Here is a 24,039-nt window from a genome sequence, read left to right on the forward strand (position 1 = left end):
TTCAACAAACAGCATCAATAATAATTGTCATTATTCTAAGGTCTCAAATTTGTAAATCTAGCACCCCAGAGATTGATCCTTCATTGTATTTTGTGGGCCATTAGGGCAATCTGCTGAAAAAAAAAAAAGAAGGTTTTATTTTAAGCACTGCCTTCCCCCGCCCCCCTCTTTGGAAGAGTATTGAGTAGCTACTATTTTATATCTAGAAAGAAATCCTAGAGGTATGAGATTAGGAGCCACAGGAGATTGTAATCTAAGTGAAGAACTACTGATTTGTTTATTTATTTTCCACATGGTTTACCTGAAATTTTATTAACAGAAACTCTGCCCTATTTTCATTATCATCCTTGGAAATTTTTGCTTCCTAGTCATTGATAGCTATGCATGTTTCAGTATGTCTCCCACCACTTGTCATTAAACTAATTGATATACTAAAATTTTCAGTGTGATGCTGTGAAAGTTTGATGTCTTCACTTCCACTAAATGAAAATTTGAATTATTTGAAACTTCTGGTGGCTAGAAGAGAGACCTTGAAATGTTCCCAACACATAGAAATGATAAATACTCAAGGTGATGTATACTCCAAATACCCTGGCTTGATTATTACACATTCTATGCATGCAACAAAATATCATGTGTACCCCATGAATATGTAAAATATTATGTATCAATTTTTAAAATCCTCCCTTGACATGTAAATTTGGGTAATCAAAAGTAAGTCATATATTTTGGGAAAATCTTTGGGTTTGTAGAAGAACAAGAAAAGTAGACATAAAACGTCAATTACCATTGACATTTAGTAGCTGGTAATTTTATTAGTAACTAAACATGTTACTTCAGACCATTATCTGTCTATCCTTTTGCCTACATGACATGCAGAGTAAAAGAGAATTTCTTACAAAATACCTAACTAATTAGAGTTCCAGCTTCCAGTAATGGGGGAGTGAACTGGTTGATCAAACTGCTTGGCAGATGACTTTTATAAAACCTGGATGAAATATAAAAGGGCACTGAAAAGCAATCTAAAGCAAGCAAAGAGTAGAGGAGAGTTTACTTTTGATAAAATGTGACTTTTCTGACTGAGTGTATTATTCAATCTCCATAGCTCCTGAAGCAGAAAACCGCAGCTTTAAAAACACAAGGTGGCAGGGGACACAGTTCAGTGCTGGCACAGCAGCTGGAAAATTAGGGGGAAGACGTTAGAAGCAAGAGAGCAGCAGAATGATGGAGACCCACAATCTGAGTATAAACTCTGCGCAAATCCATGGATGACTGCTAAACTACTCACCTGTGGGTAACATCTCAGGGAGGCCAACAAAAAAAAGCAGAGAAAAATCAGAAGAGAGTCTCTTTGAAAGATAAGACTGCACTTAGTGAGATTTATAAGTTTACTATTTTTCTAAACTAAATGTGCACAGCTCATGCAGCAGAAAGCAGAAGCCTTACTTGCTTGAGATATCAGGGGGCAGATTAAAACTGGAAGAGCAGTTTAAGGGGGAGTTTAGGGAGAAAACTCCAGAAGCAAAAAGACAGAGAGAATAAGCCCAGAATCAGAGCATAATTTCTGCCCAAATGCTTGACTAATGACTAATCTACTCAGTCCCAGGAAAGATACTTAGGGGGACAGTCTAAAAAATCAGAAACTGAGGGAAGAAAGAAAAATCAACAGTGACAGTAGCAGCTACAGGAGACATATGGTTTGAAAACTGAAATTTGAGACCAGGCAAGTCAACTGCCTACTAGAACAAAAACCCAACAATCTTCAGAAAAATGTAACAGAATTCAGAGTTGCTACAATACATTACAATGTCCAGTCTTAACCAAAATTTATTAGACACGCAAAGAAAAAGAAGCATGGGAATGCTAGAGACGCTATTTTAATATCAGAGACTTTAAGACAAACATTACTGCCAGACGGGTGGGTGGATCATGAGGTCAGGATATTGAGACCATCCTGGCTAACACAGTGAAACCCCATCTCTACTAAAAATACAAAAAATTAGCTGGGTATGGTGGTATGCGCCTCTAGTCCCAGCTACCCAGGAGGCTGAGGTAGGAGAATAGCTTGAATCCAGAAGGCAGAGGTTGCAGTGAGCCAAAATCGTGCCACTGCACTCCAGCCTGGGCAACAGAGTGAGACTCTGTCTCAAAAAAAAAAAAAAAAAAAAAAAATTACTGCCAGAAACAGTTATTTCATAATGATAAAAGATATCACAATCATAAACATATATGTACCAAAGCAAAAAATATATGAGACAGGCCGGGCGCGGTGGCTCAAGCCTGTAATCCCAGCACTTTGGGAGGCCGAGACGGGCGGATCACGAGGCCAGGAGATCGAGAGACGATCCCGGCTAACACGGTGAAACCCCGTCTCTACTAAAAAATACAAAAAAACTAGCCGGGCGAGGTGGCGGGCGCCTGTAGTCCCAGCTACTCGGGAGGCTGCTCCAGCCTGGGTGACAGAGCAAGACTCCGTCTCAAAAAAAAAAAAAAAAAAAAAAAAAAAAAAAAAAAAATATATGAGACAAAAACTTATACAATTAAAAAGAGAAATAGACAAATTCATAATTATGTGTTTAACAGACTTTTCCTATAATTGATAGAACTGAAAAAAATCAGTACAGAAGAAGGCGTAAATGACACTATTTCCTACACAGATCTTAGTTGATGATCAAAGAACACTACATCCAGCAATTGCAGAATGCACTATCTTTTTAAGTGCTTATGAAACATTCCCCAAGACAGGCTATATTCTGGGCCACTAAAAAAATTTCCCAACAGATTTTAAAAGAATATATATATATATATACACACATCCTGTAAGATTTCAGTCTTTAAAAATATTTATATATGCTTTAATATTTAATATATATTCTTTTAGTTTATATATGTAATGTATTTTACGTATATTAAAAGAATAAAATTAGAAATCAACAAAAATATCTAGAGAAGCCCCAAGTATTTGAAAATTTAAAAATACATGTCTGGGTAACATGCATAAAGAATAAATTACAAGGAAAAATTGAAAATATTTTTATCTGAATCAAGTAGTCAATATGACCTGTCTTGTAGATGTTAATCAGCTTCTTTAGTCAAGTAGTGCTTGTTTAATGGGCCTATGTGCAAAATGGCCATGTCAGTAGGAACAGATTCTGAATGATTTCAATAATTATACTGATCAATTTCAGTAATATGCTGATTTTGCTACCGTTCATGTTAAGTGCTCAAACTGTCAACAGCAATGATCAAATACTGGTTCTGTGATATGGCATTATTTCCTAGAAGAACCAACTGGCTATCTGGTGCCCGGTTGGTTATATGGCACATCTGTTATCATGGGGGGAATAACCATTTGTCCTCTGTAGAGATTTCTGGGTATGAATTTTCCTTCCCAGGCCACAGCACTTCTGCTCATACCACTACTCATGGACTTACAGAATAACTGTACTATTGCCTTGCTCTACCACATATTACCTTTGCCCAGGGGACCCATTTTACAGCAAAGGAAGTATGACAATTAACTAATATCTTTGGAATTCAGTGATCTTACCATGGATCCCATTAAACAGAAGAAGCTGGTATTATTAAATGGTTTAATGGTCTCCTGAAGGCTCAGTTATGACACCAGTTGTGAGACAACACCATGAGAGGTTGAGATGCTATCCTCAAGAATGCAATATATTCCTTAAACCCATAGCCAATGTGTGGCATAATTTGCCTATAGCCAGAATTCAGACGTCCAGAAAGCAAAGACATATTCCTCTCACTATTACAGCAAAAAAACTTACCACAGGGATATTTTTCCTCTTCCAAGCCCCACAAACTTAGTAGACTTGGAAACTCTAATATCCAAAGAAGAAGTACTTCCACCAGAGAATTCACAGCCTGTTGAGCTGGAAATTGGAACAAGAAAAGAAAGGCACCACTATATAGCCCTAGGTAATAGATTACCATACCAATGGGAAATCGGTTGCTCCTAAACACTCAAGTCAAGGAGGACTGTATCTAGAACCTAGAAGTTCATTAACAAGTCCATGTGAGTACACTCATACCCGATGGTCCTGATCAGTGGAAAACCGAGGCAACTCAGTAACCAGAGGTGCACCAAGAACCTAAATCTTGTAAGATCAAAAGTTTAGGCCGAGCGCGGTGGCTCACGCCTGTAATCCCAGCACTTTGGGAGGCTGAGGCGGGCAGTTCACTTGGGGTCAGGAGTTTGAGACCAGCCTGGCCAAAATGGTGAAACCCCGTCTCTACTAAAAAATACAAAAAAACTAGCCGGGCGAGGTGGCGGGCGCCTGTAGTCCCAGTTACTCGGGAGGCTGAGGCAGGAGAATGCCGTGAACCCGGGAGGCGGAGCTTGCAGTGAGCCGAGATCCGGCCACTGCACTCCAGCCTGGGCGACAGAGCGAGACTCCGTCTCAAAAACAAACAAACAAACAAACAAAAATTAACTGGGCGTGGTGGTACGTGCCTGTAATCTCAGCTACTGGGGAGGCTGAGGCAGGAGAATTGCTGGAACTTGGGAGGCGAAGGTTGCAGTGAGCTGAGATTGAGTCACTGCACTCCAGCCTGGGTGAAAGACTGAGACTGTGTCTCAAAAAAGAAATAATAAAATAAAATAAAAAAGTTTGGGTCACTCTGTAAAGAGGCTCATACAGTGAAGTGCTGGCAGAGAGAAAGGGAACACGCAATGGGTAGTGGAAGAAGAAAGCCATGATTCCCAACTTAAATTTCATGACCAACCATAGAAGTAGGGATTCTAACAGTTACATTTCATATTGTTTGTCCTCCATCCCCACTCTTCCCATTAGGAAGGGTAATAGTAATGATTAATATTTTACGTCTCAGGGATATGTTCAATACCACAGTTACTGGAACTTTTTGTGTGTCCCAAAAGGTGTGTTCAATTTTTATATGAAAAAAAGTACAAGAGAAGATGTTCAGAGCAAGAAGGAATAGACTTTACTGCATATCTTCTGTTTATGCCTCCTGATCATCCAATCAGCTCTGTGTCCTGTGAATTTGAGCTATATGGATTACATCAAGGACTCTCTTGCCCTCTGATTTCTGGTTGGGTTCAGCCAATGGCAGACACTAGCAGGAGATAAGATGGCAGGAAGAAAGTAGAGTTATGTTATTTATTCTCCTGGCTCCTTCCCTGATGGGTCACCATAGGTTCACTGCCTCATTCTATTAGTGACAGGTCCCATAGGATGTCTCCCTTTTCACAATTATTCTTTTGTTGTTTTAATAACTGTTTCCTTACTTTGCTTATCAGACCCAGGATTCCTAATAGTTCCTTGGTATCAAGCCTAGGGTATGCACTGCACTGTGCCTTATTGGTTTTCTTTGATTTCACCCACACCTTTGAGAATAGATTTTTTTCATTATCCTGTTGTAGTGTGTTATTTCTGACCCAAGCCTAACCGATAAAACACCCTACTTGCATGGAGGTTAAGATGTTTACTATAATAATTGTAATAGTGCCCTTTACTAGTCTCTAACCTCTTATTTTCTTCTTCTTCTTTTTTTTTTTTTTCTATTTTTGCTTTGCTTTGAGAAGAAATATAATATGTTGATTAAGAGAAGGAACTCTGAAGCCAGATTTCATGGGTTTGGATTTTGGCTTTTCCTCTATCTAGCAGTTTGACTTTGGGTAAGTTACTTAGCTTACCTGTCTCATGGGGTTATTGCAGTGATTAAGAGTTAATAAAAAGCACTCAGGACAGTATCAGCCATAGAAAGTACTACAAAAGTGTTTGATTTTACTATTTAAAATATTTATCAATACCTGATACAGTATGCATTTATTTGTTTATTATCTATTGTCCACCCAAATGTAAGCTCCCTAAAGGCAGAGATTTCATTTTATTCATAGCTGAATCCCTACTCTCTAGAAAGGCACTATCTCATAGAACTTTCGGTGATGATGGGATGTTCTATAGCTGTACTACAATACAGTAGCACTAACCACATGTAGATATTGAGCATTTCAAATGTGGCTAGTGCTACTGAGGGACTGATTGTTACATTTTATTTAATTTTTAATTAATTAAAATTTAAGTAGTTATATGTGACTAGTGACCATGAGATTGGACAGCACAGACATTGCCTGGAACATTATAATAGGTACTCAACGAATTTTTGTTAAACAAGTGAATAACTACCAACCATTTAGAGAAAGCTAGATATTTTGGCAGGTAGAATGCTAAGCACTTTATATACATTATGTCATGCAAACCTCTCAACAAACCTATGAGGGAAATATTACTGTTCCCAATACATAGATGAGAACATTGAGGCACAGAGGAGTTAATTTGTCAGAGCCAGTAAATAGATTAGATTCCAGAACTGAGCCAATGACATGAATTGAATTAATGACATGAATTGAATTCGACTCAGGTTGGTTACAATCCTCCAATTTCGGAGTATCAGACTCCCAGTTTTTCTCCCAGGAAATGAAACTACCTTCCCTGTGCTATATCCAGCTCTCATACTACCCAGCCTCACATATAGACTTTCCGACATTCCTAATGACAAATTCCTTGAGTGCAGGATCCACACCTCATTCTTACTTCATTGTCATCTATAGTGTTGGCACTATGTCAGAACCATTCTTCAGTAAATGCTGGCTGAAAGAGTAGAAGACGAATGGATGCTCAGGTGGATGTTTGTAAGGTTCTAAAGGAAGTTAATATCTAGTATCAATTTTACTCACACAAGAAGAAATCATATGAGCATTTACTGGCTTTAATGCTTTATCTTGTGACCACTGAACAGACCTTTTAGAACAAGTGTTGGCAAATGAGGCAGTAAATATTTTAGGCTTTGTGGGTCATAAGGTCTCTGTCACAACTGTCCAACTCTGCTGTTCTTGCATGGTAGCAGCCATAGACAATATGTAAATGATGACCATGTTGCAATAAAACTTTGTTTATGATCACCAAATTTTGAATTCATATAATTTTCATATCTCTGAAATATTCTTCCATTTTTAACCCTGAAATGTCACAAAAAAACATTCTTAGCTTGTGGGCTGTACAAGAACAGGCAGCAAGCTGTAGTTGCTAACCTGTGGCCTAGACAGGCAAACCTAAGATTAGAAGCACTGGGTAAGGCCGTACAGCTGTGTGGTGAAAACCCATTCAGAAGGGAAAGTCCAGGGTGGAATGCAGGAAGCTGTTCGTTTTCTTTTGTCCTCCACATTTTTCCTCCCCCGGATCATTCTATATCTTTTTCCTGTTTGCTTTGCCGGGATTGTTCTCAATGTGCATACCTTCCCATACCTCAGGCGTTTTGTCTCTCGTGGCCATTTGTGTTTAAGTTGAGGGTTTTGAGAAGACTAAAAAAATTCAGGACCCAAAGTAATAGCTTTCTCACGCATTGAGAGATGTCGTTCCATTGGTGTGAATAAGTCTCTGTGTACCCACCTGATGAAATATAATGCTGGCTTCTAGTTCCCTCACAAAAGAAACAGGCTTCCTGTTTGCGTGACTTGGGGGCGACTCCTGCTTTTCCCTGGCTGCCCATCAGTTGGCGCCTTTTGCCGTCCTTTTTCCCCAAGCCGGCTTTGGGGGCCGCGATCGCTCCGCAGCTCGCGGGTCACATGGCCCGCCTGAGCAAGGGGAGCCCTGCGCCCGAGCTGCGAGGCGGGAGGAGGTGAGGCTCGGGCGCACACCCAAACCGCGCTGCGCCCGCTCCTTCCGGGCCCCGGCGATGGCGCCTCCACCGGGATGAGCTAGCCAGCCTGGGCGATACCAGAGGCGGCCCTCGGCGCGCGCAGGGGACCGAACTGATCGCCCCAACCCGGTAGGTTTCTGTTGCGCACAATCTGCTCAGCCCTTTTGGCGCGGTGGTCGGAGCCCTGGAGAGACACCAGAGCGCGGGGACAAGGATTAGGGGTGGCCACAGCTGGCACAAGCAGGGCAGCTGGGGGTTGGGGAGAGGCGTCGCAGAGGGCCTGTGCCCCTGGCAGTGCGCCTCGGGCAGGCGGGTTGCCTAGCGGCCCTGCCGGGAGCTCCGACCGCTTCCTGCCGGAGGATTGCGAGGTCCCGCAGGGTCCCTCGCGCGGCAGGCGCCCGCGTCAGTGCGGGGATGGTTGAGTGCAGCAGGGGCGCCTCCCTGGCCCTCGCCTGCACCAGCTGCGCCGACAGGCCAACAGAAGGACGCGAGCGGGGCGCGTGCCAGTCTGGGTAAGACCCTCGCCGAGCCTAGCAGGGCCGAAGCGCCAAGGGGCCTGGCGCCTAATGGCCGCCCGCAAGCAGAGGACCCTCGCAGCGCGTCCACACCTTAGGTTCGCCTGGCGCGCCGAGAGCGCGGCGGCAGTGTTGGGTTTCTGCGGGCGACTTCGCAGCCAAGGGCTGGGGGAGGGCGACTGGGCAGAGGAAGGCGTCCTTCCCAGCACCGGGAAAAAACAGCAGAAGGGAAGAAGCGCAGCGATGGAGACGGTCAGCTCGGCCTACGGGTGGGAAACTGAGGCTTAAGCGTGGCGGGGACTGCCCAAGGTCAGCGACAGACACTAGATCCAGTGCCCTGGACATCGTCCCCCATTCTTTTTCCAAGAGGGAGGGTTAATTAGGTCCACCTGGGCGTGTCTCACCCTCTTTTTGGCCCTTGGCTCGGGCGTCGCCAGTGTCGCACTGCGCTCACGGTGTCTTGGGGCATGAGCTCCTGCAGGGTCGTTGTGACCCGCATCCCCTGCTGGACCCACGCTCTCTCCGGGGGACCGCAGGGCGGCTCCAATGATGATCTCACCATGCGGACCATTAGCAATACATGCAGGTGTGTGTGCGCGTGCTTGTGTGTGTTTCTCCAAGAAAACTAATCCTTTTAAGGGGAAATAGCTTTTCTTTAGGGTTGAATTTCTAGAATGCACTGCACTAGGTACTTTATGAGGTGAGAAGAGAAAACTAACATTATTAGAATTATCAGAATGTTGTAAGGATACCCTTATTAGAAAACATCCTGGAAACAAAACTCCAAAGGAGAAACAAAATAAAAATAACTTAAAACTTCAACTTCTAGATGGTTTAGATTTTCTGCATATCTTAAAATTTTCTCTATGTATACACATTTGAAGTTTTGAATCAAAAGTGTGGACCAAGAAATGGTATCTTGTCTTAATTTGCATGTCTTTGATTACCGGTAGGAATTAACACTTTTTCCTCTGTGTAGTAGCCTTTTGCATTTCTGTAGGTGAGTTGATTGTTAATTCTTCCCATTTTTCAGTTGGAGTATCTTTCTCTTCCTGGTTTTTAAGCACTTTATGTGTATTACACATTAAAGTAGTAATTCTTTGTCACATGTTGCACTATAGGGAGTATTTTCTGTTAATTTTTACTAGTTCTAATTCCAAATGATCTTTTGGATATTTTGGTCTATTTTTTATTTTGATGGTTATAGGGGAATATAAATTTGACAAAACTCATCAAAATATATATTTAAGCGGTGCATTGTATTGTATGTAAACTGTACCTCAATAAAATTAATTTGTAAAGGCCTAGAAAATTATGATGCTGGGTAATGAGAGAGAATCTGCCTAGTCAGATAGTAAAACCTGTTATAAAGCTTTCATAATGAAAATGACATGGCACTGGCACCACAATGCAGGGAGAGACAGCTGCCAAAATCCACAAACAGATATACATATGTAATTTAATTTGTTATAGCTATAGCAATTTAAATCACGAATAAAAAAATGGACTTAACAGGTGCCCTGTCATGTTCACCTTCCCAGTGTCTAACACAAGACTCAGTGTTCAATGGAATGCTTAATTATGATTATAAAAGTAATGCTCTTTGCAGAAGTGTAGATATCAAAACAGGAAATTGCCGTCCCCATACCCTTCGTTTCTCCTTCACTAAATTATACTCCACATTAAAAATAAAATGGTCATATCTCTGCACATTTTTCTGTAATTTGCACTGATATAGTTCGCATTTCTCCCTTCTGGTCTTAGTCTACTTGAGCTGCTGTAACACATTCTCAAAGAGTAGGTGGCTTAAACAACAGACACATTTATTTCTCAAACTTCTGGAAGCTGGAAGTTCCAGATCAGGGTGCCAGTGTGGTCAAGTTTTGGTGAGGGCCCTCTTCCTGGTTTACATGTGAGAGAGCAGAGAAAAGAAGTGAGAAAAGACAGGAGACTGTCTTTTCTTATAAGGGCACTAATAAAGAGCATGCATTACTGAGGTCTGCACCCTTATGACCTGATTACCTTCCAAAGACCCTGTCTTTGAATACCATCACATTGGAGATTAGGATTTATAACACGGATTGTGGCTGGGGAGGAGGAGGACAAACGTTCAGTCCAAAGCACAACCCAGCTAGGATTTCTTTTATGTCAACATATTTAAACCTTTCTCGTTCTTCTTAACATGTTCACAGCATACCCTTTTATGATTCTCTAAAAATCTGTTCCCTTTGCTAGATATTTCATTTGCCTGCAGTTCTTCCTTTCTTCCTTTCTCCCTCCCACCCTCTTCCTCACTCTCTCTCTCTCTTTCTTTCTTTCCTTTCTCTTCCTTCCTTCCTTTCTTCCCTTTCTCCCTCCATTCCTCTCCCCCTCTTTCTGTCTTTTTCTTTCTACTACAAACAAAACAGCAATGAACATTTCTCATCCATCTTTGGTAGCATGTGTTGGCATTTCTGCTGAGTAGATTCCTAGAAGTAGGATCGTTATGTCAAAGGGGATGTACATATAAAATGTTTATAGATACTGCCCCAACACCCCAACATTTCCTCCAAAAACTGCACCAATTTATATGAAAGTGCCTAGTTGTTGAACTGTGCCACTCCCTCTTGAAGTAAATTAAATTCAGATGTTAAATATAGAGATTAATTATGGAGAAAGGGATCTCTAGTACCAAGTCTTTTCACCTGAGCATTATTTTTCTGTTTATTAATGACTTTTTAAATACCCTTTGGTAGAATTTTGTAGTATATGTATATATTCTGCATATTTCTGAAATTTATTTCTAGGTATTTGGGTTATTTTTTCCCTTTTGATTGGGATTTTTTATTCCTTTAGTTCACTGGTGATTGTTTACATGAAAGCAATTATTATAATATAGGTACAGATATGAACATGTAATGCATATATATAGTACCTGTGTATATATACTTGCTATGTATATTATATATTATTTTTACATATTAATTCTGGTACCAACCATGTTTTGAAAGTCTATTGCCATTTCTAATGGTTTTTCAGTTGATTTTCCTGGGCTCCAAATTTGTGCAGGCAGTCGTGCATATTGGTTGAGAACATGGGTTCCGGACACAGTCTGCCTGGGTTCAAGTTTTGCCACCTGCTTAAAAGCTTAGTTTTTTAAAGTATAAAATGGGCTGAGTAGTCATACTTCTCATAGGCTTTTTATGAGGATCGATAGATGAAATGCTTAGAACAGTGCCTGGCACGTAAGTGCTCCACAAACATTTACAAATAAGTCCATCTCTACACAGTATATGACCAGCTCTTTGATACTACCAATTTTATAGCTGAGGACCTGAGACCCATAGAGGTCAAAGAGGCTATTTATTTGCTCAACAAGCATTGAGTGTCTTTTATGCATAGTACTATGCTGGGTCTGTGAGGGATACCAAAGATAAATCAGACTAAATCTACTCAAAAGAGATTTAAAAGTCCAATCAGATCATAAGTCAAGGGCCATAAACAAGGCCATGGAAGACAACAGGCATCATGGAAAAACATGAGCTTTGAAATTTATCCTTGTGCTTGAATTTCCTGCTTGCAACTCGGTAGCATCAGTTTTTTCAACTAAATGGGATTAATTCCATGCTATATGTAGTATGGCCTTAATAAGCGGTAGCTATAAATAGATGAGTCTGAAGTAGAAAGTGACAAATGAATGCCCTGGAGGAAAAGTTCATAGAAAGGGCCCCAGTACTTAAGGGGAAAAAAGAGATTCTTTCTGGTTGGAGAGGTCAGGGTTGGCTTTTGGAAGAGGTACCTTTTGAGCTGATTCTTGGTTGAATTAGACAGTGTGAGGAGCAGAAATGCAGCTGGAAAGATAAGTTGGAACTGGATTGTGAAGAATGTTGGCAAATAATTTGAACTTTATTCTATAGTCATGGGGGAATCATTGAATAGTTTTACAGAAAAGAGTGCCATGTTCTGACTTATGCTGCAGAGTATCAGATGGATGCTGATCAGGTAAAACATCACCATCATCTGCACAGTGTCCTACGCTGACGAAGGGCTATCATAGCTATTGTCTCTTCATCGTCACAATGGCTTTTTTTGTTTGTTTGTTTTGTTTTTTTGAGACACAGTCTCACTGTGTTGCCAAGCTGGAATGCAGTAGCACAATCTCGGCTCACTGCAACCTCTGACTGCCTGGTTCAAGCGATTCTTCTGCCTCAGTCTCCTGAGTAGCTGGGATTACAGGCACGTGCCACCACGCCCAGCTAATTTTTGTATTTTTAGTAGAGACGGGGTTTCACCATGTTGGCCAGGATGGTCACAATCACCTGACCTCATGATCCGCCCGCATCGGCCTCCCAAAGTGCTGGGATTACCAGCGTGAGCCACTGTGCCCAGCTGAAGTATCTTTTATTTTCCTATTTCACAGAGAAATAAAATAGGCTCAGAGAGATAAATGATTTTTTTTAATACAAATTGATCGAATTAGTGAGCGTTAGGACGAGAACTGGACCCAGATATTTTGGCTTGTGTTGCTCATTCTGGAGGTCAGAAGCTGTGTTAGGAGCCTATTGCAATCAGCTGGCTTGGAGGTGCTGAGGAGGAACTAGAGTGTGGCAGGCAGGAAGGCTTGACAAGGGGAAGGGGAAGGGAAAAGAGAGGCATAATAAAAGGCTGTAGAGGTGGGATTAGGAAGTGAGTGCATGGAGGTGAGAAGTTAGAACTAACTAGTGTTTTAGACTAAGTTGCCTGGGAAAGTGGTGGTGCCATTCATATAGTGGATTTGGGAAACATAGAACATTCTTGAGCACTTACCCCCTGACTCACACCCTGGTATTGTGTCTCCCACACCCGTGGATCCTTTAGTTTAATTTTCAGAAGTTGCACTAGAATGTAACTGTTGTTGTTGCTCCATTTATTCATCTAAGCCCTACTTCATGTTCATTTCTCAGAGTCTGTGTCCTTTACTGTCTTCTCTGAGCCCTACACTCTAGACATGGTAACAGGTAAAGAATTCTGTTTAGGGAAGGGCTGTGTTTCAAAGAGCACATGCAAAGCATAGGTAAGAACTGGGTATGTATTGTTCTGTAGAATCAGAGCTGTAATAGTGCAGTCATTATTAGGTCAGCTCAGAGGTGCCAGTCAGTCCACAGTGTCTCTAGAGCGTGGGCCTCAGCCTGTGACATCATGGGCAACTGGAATTCCGGAAAAAGACAATCAGAGTGGTAACATAGACATAGCCCTCTTGTCTCACCCTTATGACTGGGCTGGGAGTAAAAAAAAAAAAACTCCTTCCCCAAACTAGCAGTGAAAAGTCCTATGTTTTTATATCTGTTCCCCTAAGGCTATTTATCTTTTATCTTTTTGTTTGTTTGTTTGTTTGCTTTGTTTGAGACAGGGTTTTTCTCTGTCACCCAGGCTGGAGTGCAGTCGTACGATCGTGGCTCACTGTAGCCTCAACCTGCTGGGGCTCAGGCAATCCTTCTGCCTCAGCCTCCTGAGTAGCTAGGACTACAGGAACATGCTACCATGCCTGGCTGATTTTTGTATCTTTTGTTGAGACTGGGTTTGGCCATGTTGCCCAGGCTGGTCTGAATCTCCTAGGTTCAAGCCATCCACCTGCCTCAGCCTCCTAAAGTGCTGGGATTACAGGCTTGAGCCACCACATCCAGCTATTCATTCTTCTTAAAACCAGATCAGTAAGGTGAAATACATTATAGGTGCCATTGGACACCACAGCCTACTGTGCAACAATTGGTTAAATCTTCTAAGAAAATATTTTAAAAAATAAACAAGAACATACTCCTGAATGACTCTATAACTCAATGTGGTTGGATTTTCAGCAAAGCAGTCATCTAATCTTGAATAAAGGATCTGATCCCAGCTCCTGTGTCCTAGGTGGGTGTGGTAGATTGCATTATTGTTCAAAATGCCCCTCCCTGGAGTAGATTTTCTGCCTCTCCCTGGAATACATAGATTTCTCCAGTCATTGGCTTCAGGTGTGGCCATGTATCTTTTGGCACTCCCTTCTTGCAGGAAAATGACATAACTGCTCTGTTGAACTTAAGTTATTATGTGACTTGTTCCAGTCAGTGAAATGTGGGTGGAAGTGATCTGTGTCACTTTTGAGAAGTAGCTTTGAGAGCCCGCTTGTGGTGCACTATTCCCCTTTTTTCTCTCTACCACAAAACCAGCAATGTTAAAACAAAACAAAACAAAAAAAAACAGTTCTATCTGCCTGGGTCCTAGAGTACAAACAGCAGGCAACAGAGGCACAATTGACCTATAAAGGACAAGTAATATGAGCAAGAATTAAATCCTCGTTCTTATAACCAACTGAGATTTTTGGGATCATTACTGAAGCCTGTCCTTATTCGTGCAGTGTGTAATGATTGGGGTTGGGGGCTGAGTCTTAAGCCCTGTGAGCATTCTAAAAAAATTTCCATACTCTCTGAGCAGATTGCTGGATGCTTTCTTTTCTCCTCAGGATTTAGAAATCGGCCTGTTGCTTTTTTTTTCTATTGAATCTTCACTTTCCCCTCCTTCTGCTCTGTGGGAGGAGTAAATCTTCCTGTCCCATTGTTTTGGCCAATGGATGATGAGTAGACTTGATTTGTGACACACTGAAACCAGGATGTAAATGTACCTGCATGTTTTGACTTGGCCTCTTGTGCAGCTTCCAGGCAACACAGGAACACACCCCAGGTGACTGTTTCTTCTGCAGCTAAATCTAGAAGGAGGGGCATGTGGCATGAACTAATTCTGACCTACATTCTGGAGCTGACCCCAACTGAGCCACAGCTATCCACAAACCCGTATGCAAGAAATCCATGTTATTACTTTAAGTTATGAAGATTTGACACTGTTAATCACCCCAGCAAAGCTGATTAATATAGGCAGGGACCATGTGTCCTCTGAACCGAATCCCTCTCTTTTCCTTATTGTCAGTGGAACAGCAGTCTCACAGACATAATTTTAAAGTGAAGGACTATGTGAGATGTTAATGATTTTATTGTCCCCAGTAGCATAAATTCCCTGGGACCCAAGGTTATCTTGATGTTAGTACTAGGTGTTCCCATTTCTTTCCTCTGTGACATATCATAGTAAGTGATAGTCCTTACTATGTGCCTGGCATTTTCCAAACTGCCTGCCCTATCTCATTGTCTCTAGTTCCCTCCTCTAGATTGATCCAGCTCCCTTGTGGTAATAGCAAAGGCAGGGATAATAAATAGTCTGAGCAGAAAGCCACTTGAATGCCTCCTTTTCCAAAGCCAATACTGCAGGAGTGTGAGCTCAGCCCAATTCTTGTATTGGCTTCCATTAGTAGTGATGTGGAACTGGTGAGACCACGTGGATGTGCAACCACATGATTTGTTAACTCCATTGCCCTGAGCAGAGCAGAGGAAGAAGCAACCAGTCTGCAATATACTGGACGTTCACAAACCAGCAAGACTGGGGTTGCATACTATTCAAACCTCTCTTTGCTTTGTTCCCTCTTTGGGTACTATCCTGATCTCTTAGTACTAGGATTGTCTGTCTTACCTTTGAGTCCCATAGTACAATCCGCTTCTGTGGCTGAAATGAAACTTGTTTCTCTACTTGAGAAATTACCATGTCACTGTACTATAGACATTTGATATTCTACACAACTGTAGAGGCTAACTGCTGTAATAAAGTCCAAAAATTATTGGTGTCTAGACACAGTGGTTTATGTATTGCTCACAACACAGTCCACTCTAGTTTGGGAGGGTACTGGGAGATGGGCAGTGGGAGGGACATCTGTTCCATGCAGTCCCAAAACTGGGATATGTATGTACAGGATTCAAGGACCCAGGCTTCTGCCATCTGGTGACTGTACCCTCCTCTAGATCCACCAGGGTTCTCCATTCAGCTGGCAGACGGGGAAAGAGAAAGTTGAAATGGCACATCTGTTCTCAACTACCTTGTCCCAGGTGTCACCCCTGTCACTTTGCTGATAAGCCCTAGTCACGTGACTCCACCTGGAGAAGGAAAGCTAGGAAATGAGGTCTTTCTGTGTGCCCAAGGGGAGAACATGGATATGAGAGCACTGGCTGAGTCTGCTCCATAGCAACCTCATATGATTCCTGGGCAATCCTCCCTTTGCAATAACTCACAAACTACACAGTTTTCCTCCAAATGTGTATAAACCTTATTATGCTTCTGAGGCAAGAGATTTACTTTCTGTACTGCAGACACCATTTAGTTTTGCATTGACCCTACTAGCAAAGGACTGGCTTTGTCCTTTTAATTCTGTTTTTTGGCAGTAGTCTGTTTTCCATCAGAACATTAGACCTGCTTACTTCTGAAATATTATTATGAGTTTGAACATATGGATAGATTTTAATGGCATTTTTACTCTGCATTATTTTGCTTTCTAACGTATTTTATATTCACAGTAACCCTAAGAGACAGATATTATTATTTCCATTTTAGAGCTGAGAAATATAAGATATAGAGAGGTAAACTGACTTCCCAACAAGTGAGAGGTAGAGCTAGGATTCATACCAACATGAGCCTGGCCTCAGGCCCATGCTCTGAATCATTACATCACACAGCATTTTTTCCTGGACCAAACTGAGGGCAACTGCCTCTTCCATATTCACCTCTGCCTTTCCCTACCCCAATTCCCCTTCATTGAACAGCTACTCATGGATCTTCCTCCAGATGTTTCCTCCCTCCCCAAGCCTAGGGCTCTAGAGTTTGCTTGCTTATGGGAGATACTTCCTCTCATCGGTTCCCATGATCTACAAAAATAAAATGGGAGAACAATCAGGATTAAATTAATATGCAATGTTAAGTATAGTTGCGTGAGATTAGAAACATATGAATGGAAAATGACATTAAATAACAAAGATATTTCAGAGAATCCTAAGTATTCCTTCTCTTGTTGGACAAGTTTTTTTTTTTTTGAAATTGCTATATGCACAGTTAATCAACAAGTATTTTCTGGGTCCTTATGCTGGAACTTGCTCTAAATCTGTATATTTCCTTTGTGCCGAGCCTTGCTTTTTTGCCCCTGTTTTAAGAACCTGTTGTCTGTGTACCTGGTGAATAATGATCCTAACAGCCTACCTGGAGATTTTCTGGCACATTGTAAACCTAACTAAGTATCTTTAGGCATGGAGACTTGGTTGGATGCACTGAGATCTTGTTACTCATAGAAATAATAAACACATCCCAGAGGCTGTTAGCAGACACGACCAAAGAATGGTTTACTGCAGAAAATACTTTAAAGTCTCTAGAAGCCACAGAGCCTTGAATTATAATTTCTGATTTGATATGTGCTGAGTTCAGTTCTTGGCCCTTTGTTTTTTTTGTTTGTTTGTTTTTTGTTTAAAAAAAAAAAAATGCTTACCCTTACCATTCCCTACTTCCTCTCTCTTTAGGTTTGATTTCTGATGACTCTGGCCTGAGTTCCAGAATGGTTTTTTCTTGGGACCAGACATGAACAAAAGTTGACCTCATGAGCACTTCAACCTCTCCAGCTGCCATGCTCCTCCGGAGGCTGCGGCGACTCTCCTGGGGCAGCACCGCTGTCCAGCTCTTCATCCTAACAGTGGTGACATTTGGCCTGCTGGCCCCCCTGGCCTGTCACCGACTTCTACACTCTTACTTCTATCTGCGCCATTGGCATCTGAACCAAATGAGCCAAGAGTTCCTGCAGCAAAGCTTGAAAGAGGGCGAGGCTGCCCTCCACTATTTTGAGGAGCTTCCCTCTGCCAATGGCTCAGTGCCCATTGTCTGGCAGGCCACCCCCCGGCCCTGGCTGGTGATCACCATCATCACCGTGGACAGACAGCCTGGCTTCCACTACGTCCTGCAGGTGGTGTCCCAGTTCCACCGGCTTCTTCAGCAATGTGGCCCCCAGTGCGAGGGGCACCAGCTCTTCCTGTGCAACGTGGAGCGCAGTGTGAGCCATTTTGATGCCAAGTTGCTCTCCAAGTACGTCCCTGTGGCCAATCGCTATGAGGGCACTGAGGATGATTATGGTGATGACCCTTCAACCAACTCATTTGAGAAAGAGAAGCAGGACTATGTCTATTGCCTGGAGTCATCCCTGCAGACCTACAACCCAGACTACGTCCTGATGGTGGAAGACGATGCTGTTCCAGAAGAGCAGATCTTCCCAGTCTTGGAGCATCTTCTGCGGGCTCGCTTCTCTGAGCCACATCTCAGAGATGCCCTTTATCTCAAGCTCTATCACCCCGAGAGGCTCCAGCACTACATCAACCCAGAGCCCATGCGGATCCTGGAGTGGGTTGGTGTAGGCATGTTGCTGGGGCCCTTACTAACCTGGATATACATGAGGTTTGCCAGCCGCCCAGGGTTTAGCTGGCCTGTAATGCTCTTCTTCTCCCTGTATAGCATGGGTCTGGTGGAGCTGGTGGGTCGGCACTATTTCCTGGAACTGCGGCGGCTGAGTCCTTCCCTGTACAGCGTGGTTCCTGCCTCTCAGTGTTGCACCCCAGCCATGCTCTTCCCTGCACCTGCGGCCCGCCGGACCCTCACCTACCTGTCCCAAGTGTACTGCCACAAGGGCTTTGGCAAGGACATGGCACTGTACTCGCTGTTGAGGGCCAAGGGAGAGAGGGCCTATGTAGTGGAGCCGAACCTCGTGAAACACATTGGGCTCTTCTCCAGTCTCCGGTACAACTTTCATCCCAGTCTCCTCTAGGGTGCCAAGAAATGCCTTTCTGAAGTTGGCCACTTCTTGAAGATTCAAATATTGATCTCTTTATTTAGACGTGGTTGCCTGCAGGTATTTCACTGTTTGCTGTTGTTAGAGATATAGGCACTGGGGCAGCTGAGGAACATGAATAAGTCAAGAGCGTTGGCTTTGGTAGCCTCCTGGCAGGAGCAGCAATTTGCCACAGGTCCGGACCTCTCCCTCCACACAGCCACACTGCCTCATGCAGTCTGACCCACCCAGTGAGGGTGCATTTGAACCCTGGTTATATTCTCCATCTGTTTTTAAGCTCTGCTTTGTGATAGAGCTTGTGACTGCCAAAAATCTTGTGCACAGTGATATGACTGTTTTAGGATCTTAAGGGTAGGATTTTATGAAAGGTGAGATCCTTTGGAATTGAGTTCTTTCTCATTGGGTATGAAAATGGATGTATATTTAGAATATATGCCTCACAAGGCAGGACCATGTAGATAGATTCCATTTGTTTCCTTGACCTGGTATAATAAAAACTGATAAAAGCCGTGCAGTACCCAGCATCTTGGAGGCAGGTGATCTGGCTTTTCTGTTACCTGGCATTTTCATTTCCTATATATCTGTAGTGCACTGATAATTGATATTGTTAATGAGAACTTTAAGGCACGACAAGATCTGGAAGAGCTTCTGAACCATCACAGTCAGATTGCTTATGTTGAGTAGTGATTTAACATTGAACATTTCTGTACTACTCTGACTCTTTGAAAACTGGACATTTCAGAATGATATAGTGTGGATGAGCTCTTTACAAGTGGCATATCATTTTTCCTGACTTTGCTGGCTGACTGCTTACCCTCATTTCTTTTTCTTCTAGGTAGCATGATGTTATAGGAAAAAAAAAAAAAAAAAAAAAAAAAACATGGACTGAAGTCAGAAGACCTGAACTTTTATTTCAGATCTCTGCCATGCCCTAATGATGTGACCACCTTGGGCAGGTCATATAGTCACTCTGGGTCTCAATTTCTTCACCTGTAAAATGAGGGCAGTAATACCTGTTAAAGTTGCCTTGAGGATTAAATGGCAGAATATATGTAAAACGCCTAGCAAGTGCTTAGTCCACAGAAGACATTTGGCAAACTTTTCTCTCCTATAATAAACATATACAACTCAAGCTTATTTCAGAAAAAGATATTGGTGATATTGTTTAAAGTATGAGATAGGGCATGGGGCTGCCACCTATGTACCAGCTATTCCAGACCAAGCCATGCTAGAATAAAGACTGACTTTTCATTGTGACCTCTGAAGGATGTGCAGCTCAGCTTTCACCTAGTGCCACCTTCAGCCAAGCCAAAAAGAAGAATTGTTCATTCAAACTGGAAATGATCTCCAGCTTGGAAATGAGACTCCTCATGAGCTTATTCTAAGATCAGAGTCTGAAAATTACTTTTCTCCAAAGTTACAAATAAAGGTATTTTAACAGTACTATCAGACTAGTGACCAACAAGTTTCTTTATGAGGATGGATGATGACAAAGAGTTCAAGCAATTGTCCAGTTTGTTTCGATGCCACAGTTTGCTTTTAAATTCCCACAGGGAACTCGCATCTGGAGACCCACTCAACACAGAGGGATTACATAAAGGTTGATCACCCACACTCTACAGATGAACAATTTGAGACCCAGAGATGCTAAACTGCTCTCCAGGTCACAAACCTGACAGCAGCATAGCCAGAATGGGAACAGAGCTCTTCTGACTTCAAGCCCCTGCACTTTTTTCTTAACTAGATTAATTTTATGAATATGTATGTGGTCAAAGTCTCTTTTGTAAAATCTGAGTATAACCTGGACTAAATCATGTCTCTGTAAGCTAAGATGGCAGAAATACATTGTCATGTTAGTTTGGGGGAACAAACAGATATAAGTATGTGTTGTAATGTTATAGTGAGCTGTTATGTATCCCCCAGCAATGTCCAAAGTGATCAGAGCTACTAGATGACTTATTATAATGTTCAGATCCCACTCCTTCATTCCTTCTCTCCCAGTGACCTGTGTACCCCCAAGCTTTAGAACTGAACCATCTCCAACTTAGAACTCATTAGAGTTTGTTGCATTAGTGATTGGATCTCCTCATGAAAGTTTTTTGACCAATGACAGTGGAGCCACTTTAAGCTAGCCAGGCCCAAGATAGGGAAGCACTGCTGGTTTACATTTCTGCTCTTTCTAATTCAGTTGTCTATTGCATGCAGTCATCCCTTCCCTTGACTTCTCCATTATGGAAGGCTAAGGCCATCCTTACTTGTCCAGTTTCTCTACCTACACACTAACATGCCTTTCCCCATGGAGCTGAACTCTGTCAGCTGTCCTTGGACATTTTCTGCAGATGCAGGCTTAGTTCTGCTCTTTTGTTCCTACCCACTTCTAAATCTTCCTCCATTTAATCCCTTATTCTTATAAGGAGTCTAATTTTTGTGTATTGTCCTTGATTAGGGCAGCTGACAGCTTTACACCAAAGCTGAAGTCTCTCATTTAATCCTAAGCAAGGGGCTAGAGAGAACTAAGATATCCCTCCCATATCAAGGGGCATAGGTTACTAGAAGGGTGGAGGTCTCTTAACAGGCTCACTCACCTTTCAGAGTTTAAATTATGATCAGGCTTAAGAAGCTCTCTCTTGTGACTGAGTGTATTTGCATAGACATGTCTGTGAAAATAAAAGCACCCATTTTACTAAGGCTTTCTGAGAAGACTTTTATTCTTCTCTGTCTTTCTTTTTCATGAATGGATTTTTCTGATGTAACAAATAGTATGGGCTCCCTGCCCCACCACACAGTTTTGTAGTCCCAAGAGGGCCATTCAGAAGTATTGGCTGCTGCCTGCACAAGCAACCGTGGCCACAGATCCCTGGATCACAGCAATGTCAGAGCATTTATCCATCTTTTTCTGGGTTAAAAAAATTGGGGGTCACCCCTGCCACCCAAATCATCTTACCCCTCACCAGTATACCCCTGGTACAATGTGGTGATCATTCCTTCACTCTTTCCTGCCTCTTGGTCTAAAAGTCTTAGAATAAGTTGCAGAGCTGCCATGTGTGGTATTCCTGTCTGTGCTCCATTGACAAACCCAAGAACATGCAGCAACACCTGTAGCCTGAAAGAAAAAACCCAGCCTTCCCCTGAGAGAAACACACAGGGATCCCTCACACCTGTCCTCCCCCAACTCCCAACACACACTGAAAACAAAACCACTAGCAACAACAAAGTAAAAAACAGCTGTGTGTGATGATGGAAAGACCTCCTCTTAGCACGTGCCATTCCCTCTGCTTGGAATGCATGTAAAAAACATTGTATAGGGGCTAAAATTGTGCACTATAACCAATTCTCAGTCCCTAGACCCCATTCTTTGTTCCTCTTCTTCCTGATTTTCTTCCCTAGACCATTTCTTTGTGTCCAGTGTTCCTTTTGTTCATAGGCAGTTCCACTGTGAGTCTTATACTCTTTCTCATTCATTCATTGCTCACTATGTGTCATGTTCTATTCTAGGTGTTGGGGATATAGCAATGAACGAAACAGAAGATCCCTGACACTGAGGAGCTCATGTTCTATGGGGAAGGTGAAGGGGAAAAAAACTCAAAAGAATAAATAAGGGAATTTCAAGAGGTTTCAAGGAAATCTAACTAGGTAATGTGATAGCAGGACCTAGGGATAGGGAAGGGCATGGACTGCTTTAGATAGCATGGGAAATCTGTTGGGGGATATTAAAATTGAACTAAGACCTGAATTACATGGAAAAATTCAGCCAAAGGAAAAGCATTCCAGAGAGAGAGAGCACGGCAGTGCGAAGGCCTTGCAGAAAGAACCAGTGTTAAAAGTCCAAGGATGAAAGAAAGCCAGTGTAGCTAGAGCTTGAAGAAGGAGGATGGGAGTGGGAAGACATGAAGGTAAGTTTGCAGGGGCCAGATCATATCAGGCCTGGAAGGTGATATAGCTGTTTAAAGTTTATTCTAAATGCAATGAGAAACCAGCTCCTAGCAAGATAATAAATTGCTTTGCCAGAACATTAACTGTCCATTATTTAGTTCCTTTGCATTCTGCATAGGCTGGTCTTACAAAGGTTCTGTGACAGTAGGGCATCCATTAAAGATCTATTACATAAGGGAACGTGGGACATGCAAGAGCCGATGACAAATGTAGAAACCCTCTGCTTCACTTGGCATCTCTGTCCTTTTCCTCATCTTTCTGATATTTTAAAGCTACTGTGTTCCTACATACATATGCTATCTGTTCCTTCATTCTCTGATAAATTCATCATTTGCCTTTACATTTTCATCATTTTCACCCCCAAATGGTTAACGTAAGTGCTTTTTTTGAAATCATTTTATTCTTTCATATTTCTGTGTCAGTCGCCAGGAGAAAGACCAGGAAAATCTGTTAAATTCTAAACCAAAAATTCCCATTCACTGCAGAGTGATGATTCGCAACACTGCTGCGATTCAGGCAATGGGGTGTCCTGAAGTGACAGCACATCACCACTGCAGTCCTAATAAATTAAGTCTTTTTGTTTTGTTTTGTTTTTTGGTCTGCTAGCTCTATTAAATTTCCAATCATCTTTGACATAGTCCCAAAGATTTTCCAAATAGTATCCAACCTAGAAAACAGTTTCAGTTAATAAGCATTTTTCAGCAAATTCTATTATAGTTGGGATAAAAATATCCAGTGACTTAAAATTACCCAACTTTACGTCATGTGGTGCTGTAACTCAACAGTGCATCGTACAGTATATAAAAATCCCACAGTAATCAACTCCAATTAAAGTGCCTCTCCACCTAAATTAAATTACCAGTTAAATAAGTTCTCCCAAATAAGGAGTGTATCTAAGGTAGATTAGTTCTATCAAACTTGTATTCTTCATTTGCACTGTGATATTCTCACCATTTTTCTTCAAATAACAGGAATGCACAATGCAAATGTTTCCATTAAACAAACAACAAAATCAGTTAACAATTTTTAAGCAAACAGCTGTAATCTAATTCCCCGTTGTGGTTTTTTGTTTGTTTGTTTTGGTTTTTTACCTGCAAACATTGGCTGCCATTTAATTTTGGAAAAGAAATACACAGAATTTTCAGTTTTCCTATTAGGCATGTTATTCACAGATTTTGGGATTCAATGTTTCTAGCTTTACCCCAAACAGGGCAAAAT

The 24,039-nt window shown here is 42.1% G+C and overlaps 2 protein-coding genes across 7 annotated transcripts in view; both read left to right on the plus strand.

Annotated features, from left to right (window-relative positions):
- The window catches only part of MRPL50 (mitochondrial ribosomal protein L50), a 448,968-nt gene that overhangs the window by 338,865 nt on the left and 86,064 nt on the right, over window positions 1–24,039 (plus strand). The window lies entirely within an intron of this gene.
- Window positions 7,532–23,404, plus strand: PGAP4 (post-GPI attachment to proteins GalNAc transferase 4). 3 transcript variants are annotated; one of them, XM_050761510.1, is made up of 2 exons: window positions 7,532–7,812; window positions 17,576–23,404. In XM_050761510.1, the coding sequence occupies exon 2, from the start codon at window positions 17,653–17,655 to the stop codon at window positions 18,862–18,864; it is 1,212 nt and encodes a 403-aa protein (XP_050617467.1). In that variant the 5' UTR covers window positions 7,532–7,812; window positions 17,576–17,652; the 3' UTR covers window positions 18,865–23,404. The 3 variants fall into 3 exon arrangements, with proteins under 3 accessions (XP_050617467.1, XP_050617470.1, XP_050617468.1); XM_050761513.1 differs by lacking the exon at window positions 7,532–7,812 and adding an exon at window positions 7,994–8,195; XM_050761511.1 differs by lacking the exon at window positions 7,532–7,812 and adding an exon at window positions 8,362–8,784.

Source organism: Macaca thibetana, chromosome 15 (genome assembly GCF_024542745.1).
Source record: "Macaca thibetana thibetana isolate TM-01 chromosome 15, ASM2454274v1, whole genome shotgun sequence".
Classification (NCBI taxonomy): Eukaryota; Metazoa; Chordata; class Mammalia; order Primates; family Cercopithecidae; genus Macaca; species Macaca thibetana.

Coding starts and splice junctions, on each gene's coding strand:
- PGAP4 (XM_050761510.1), top strand. CDS start 17,653: ATGAGCACTTCAACCTCTCCAGCTGCCATGCTCCTCCGGAGGCTGCGG.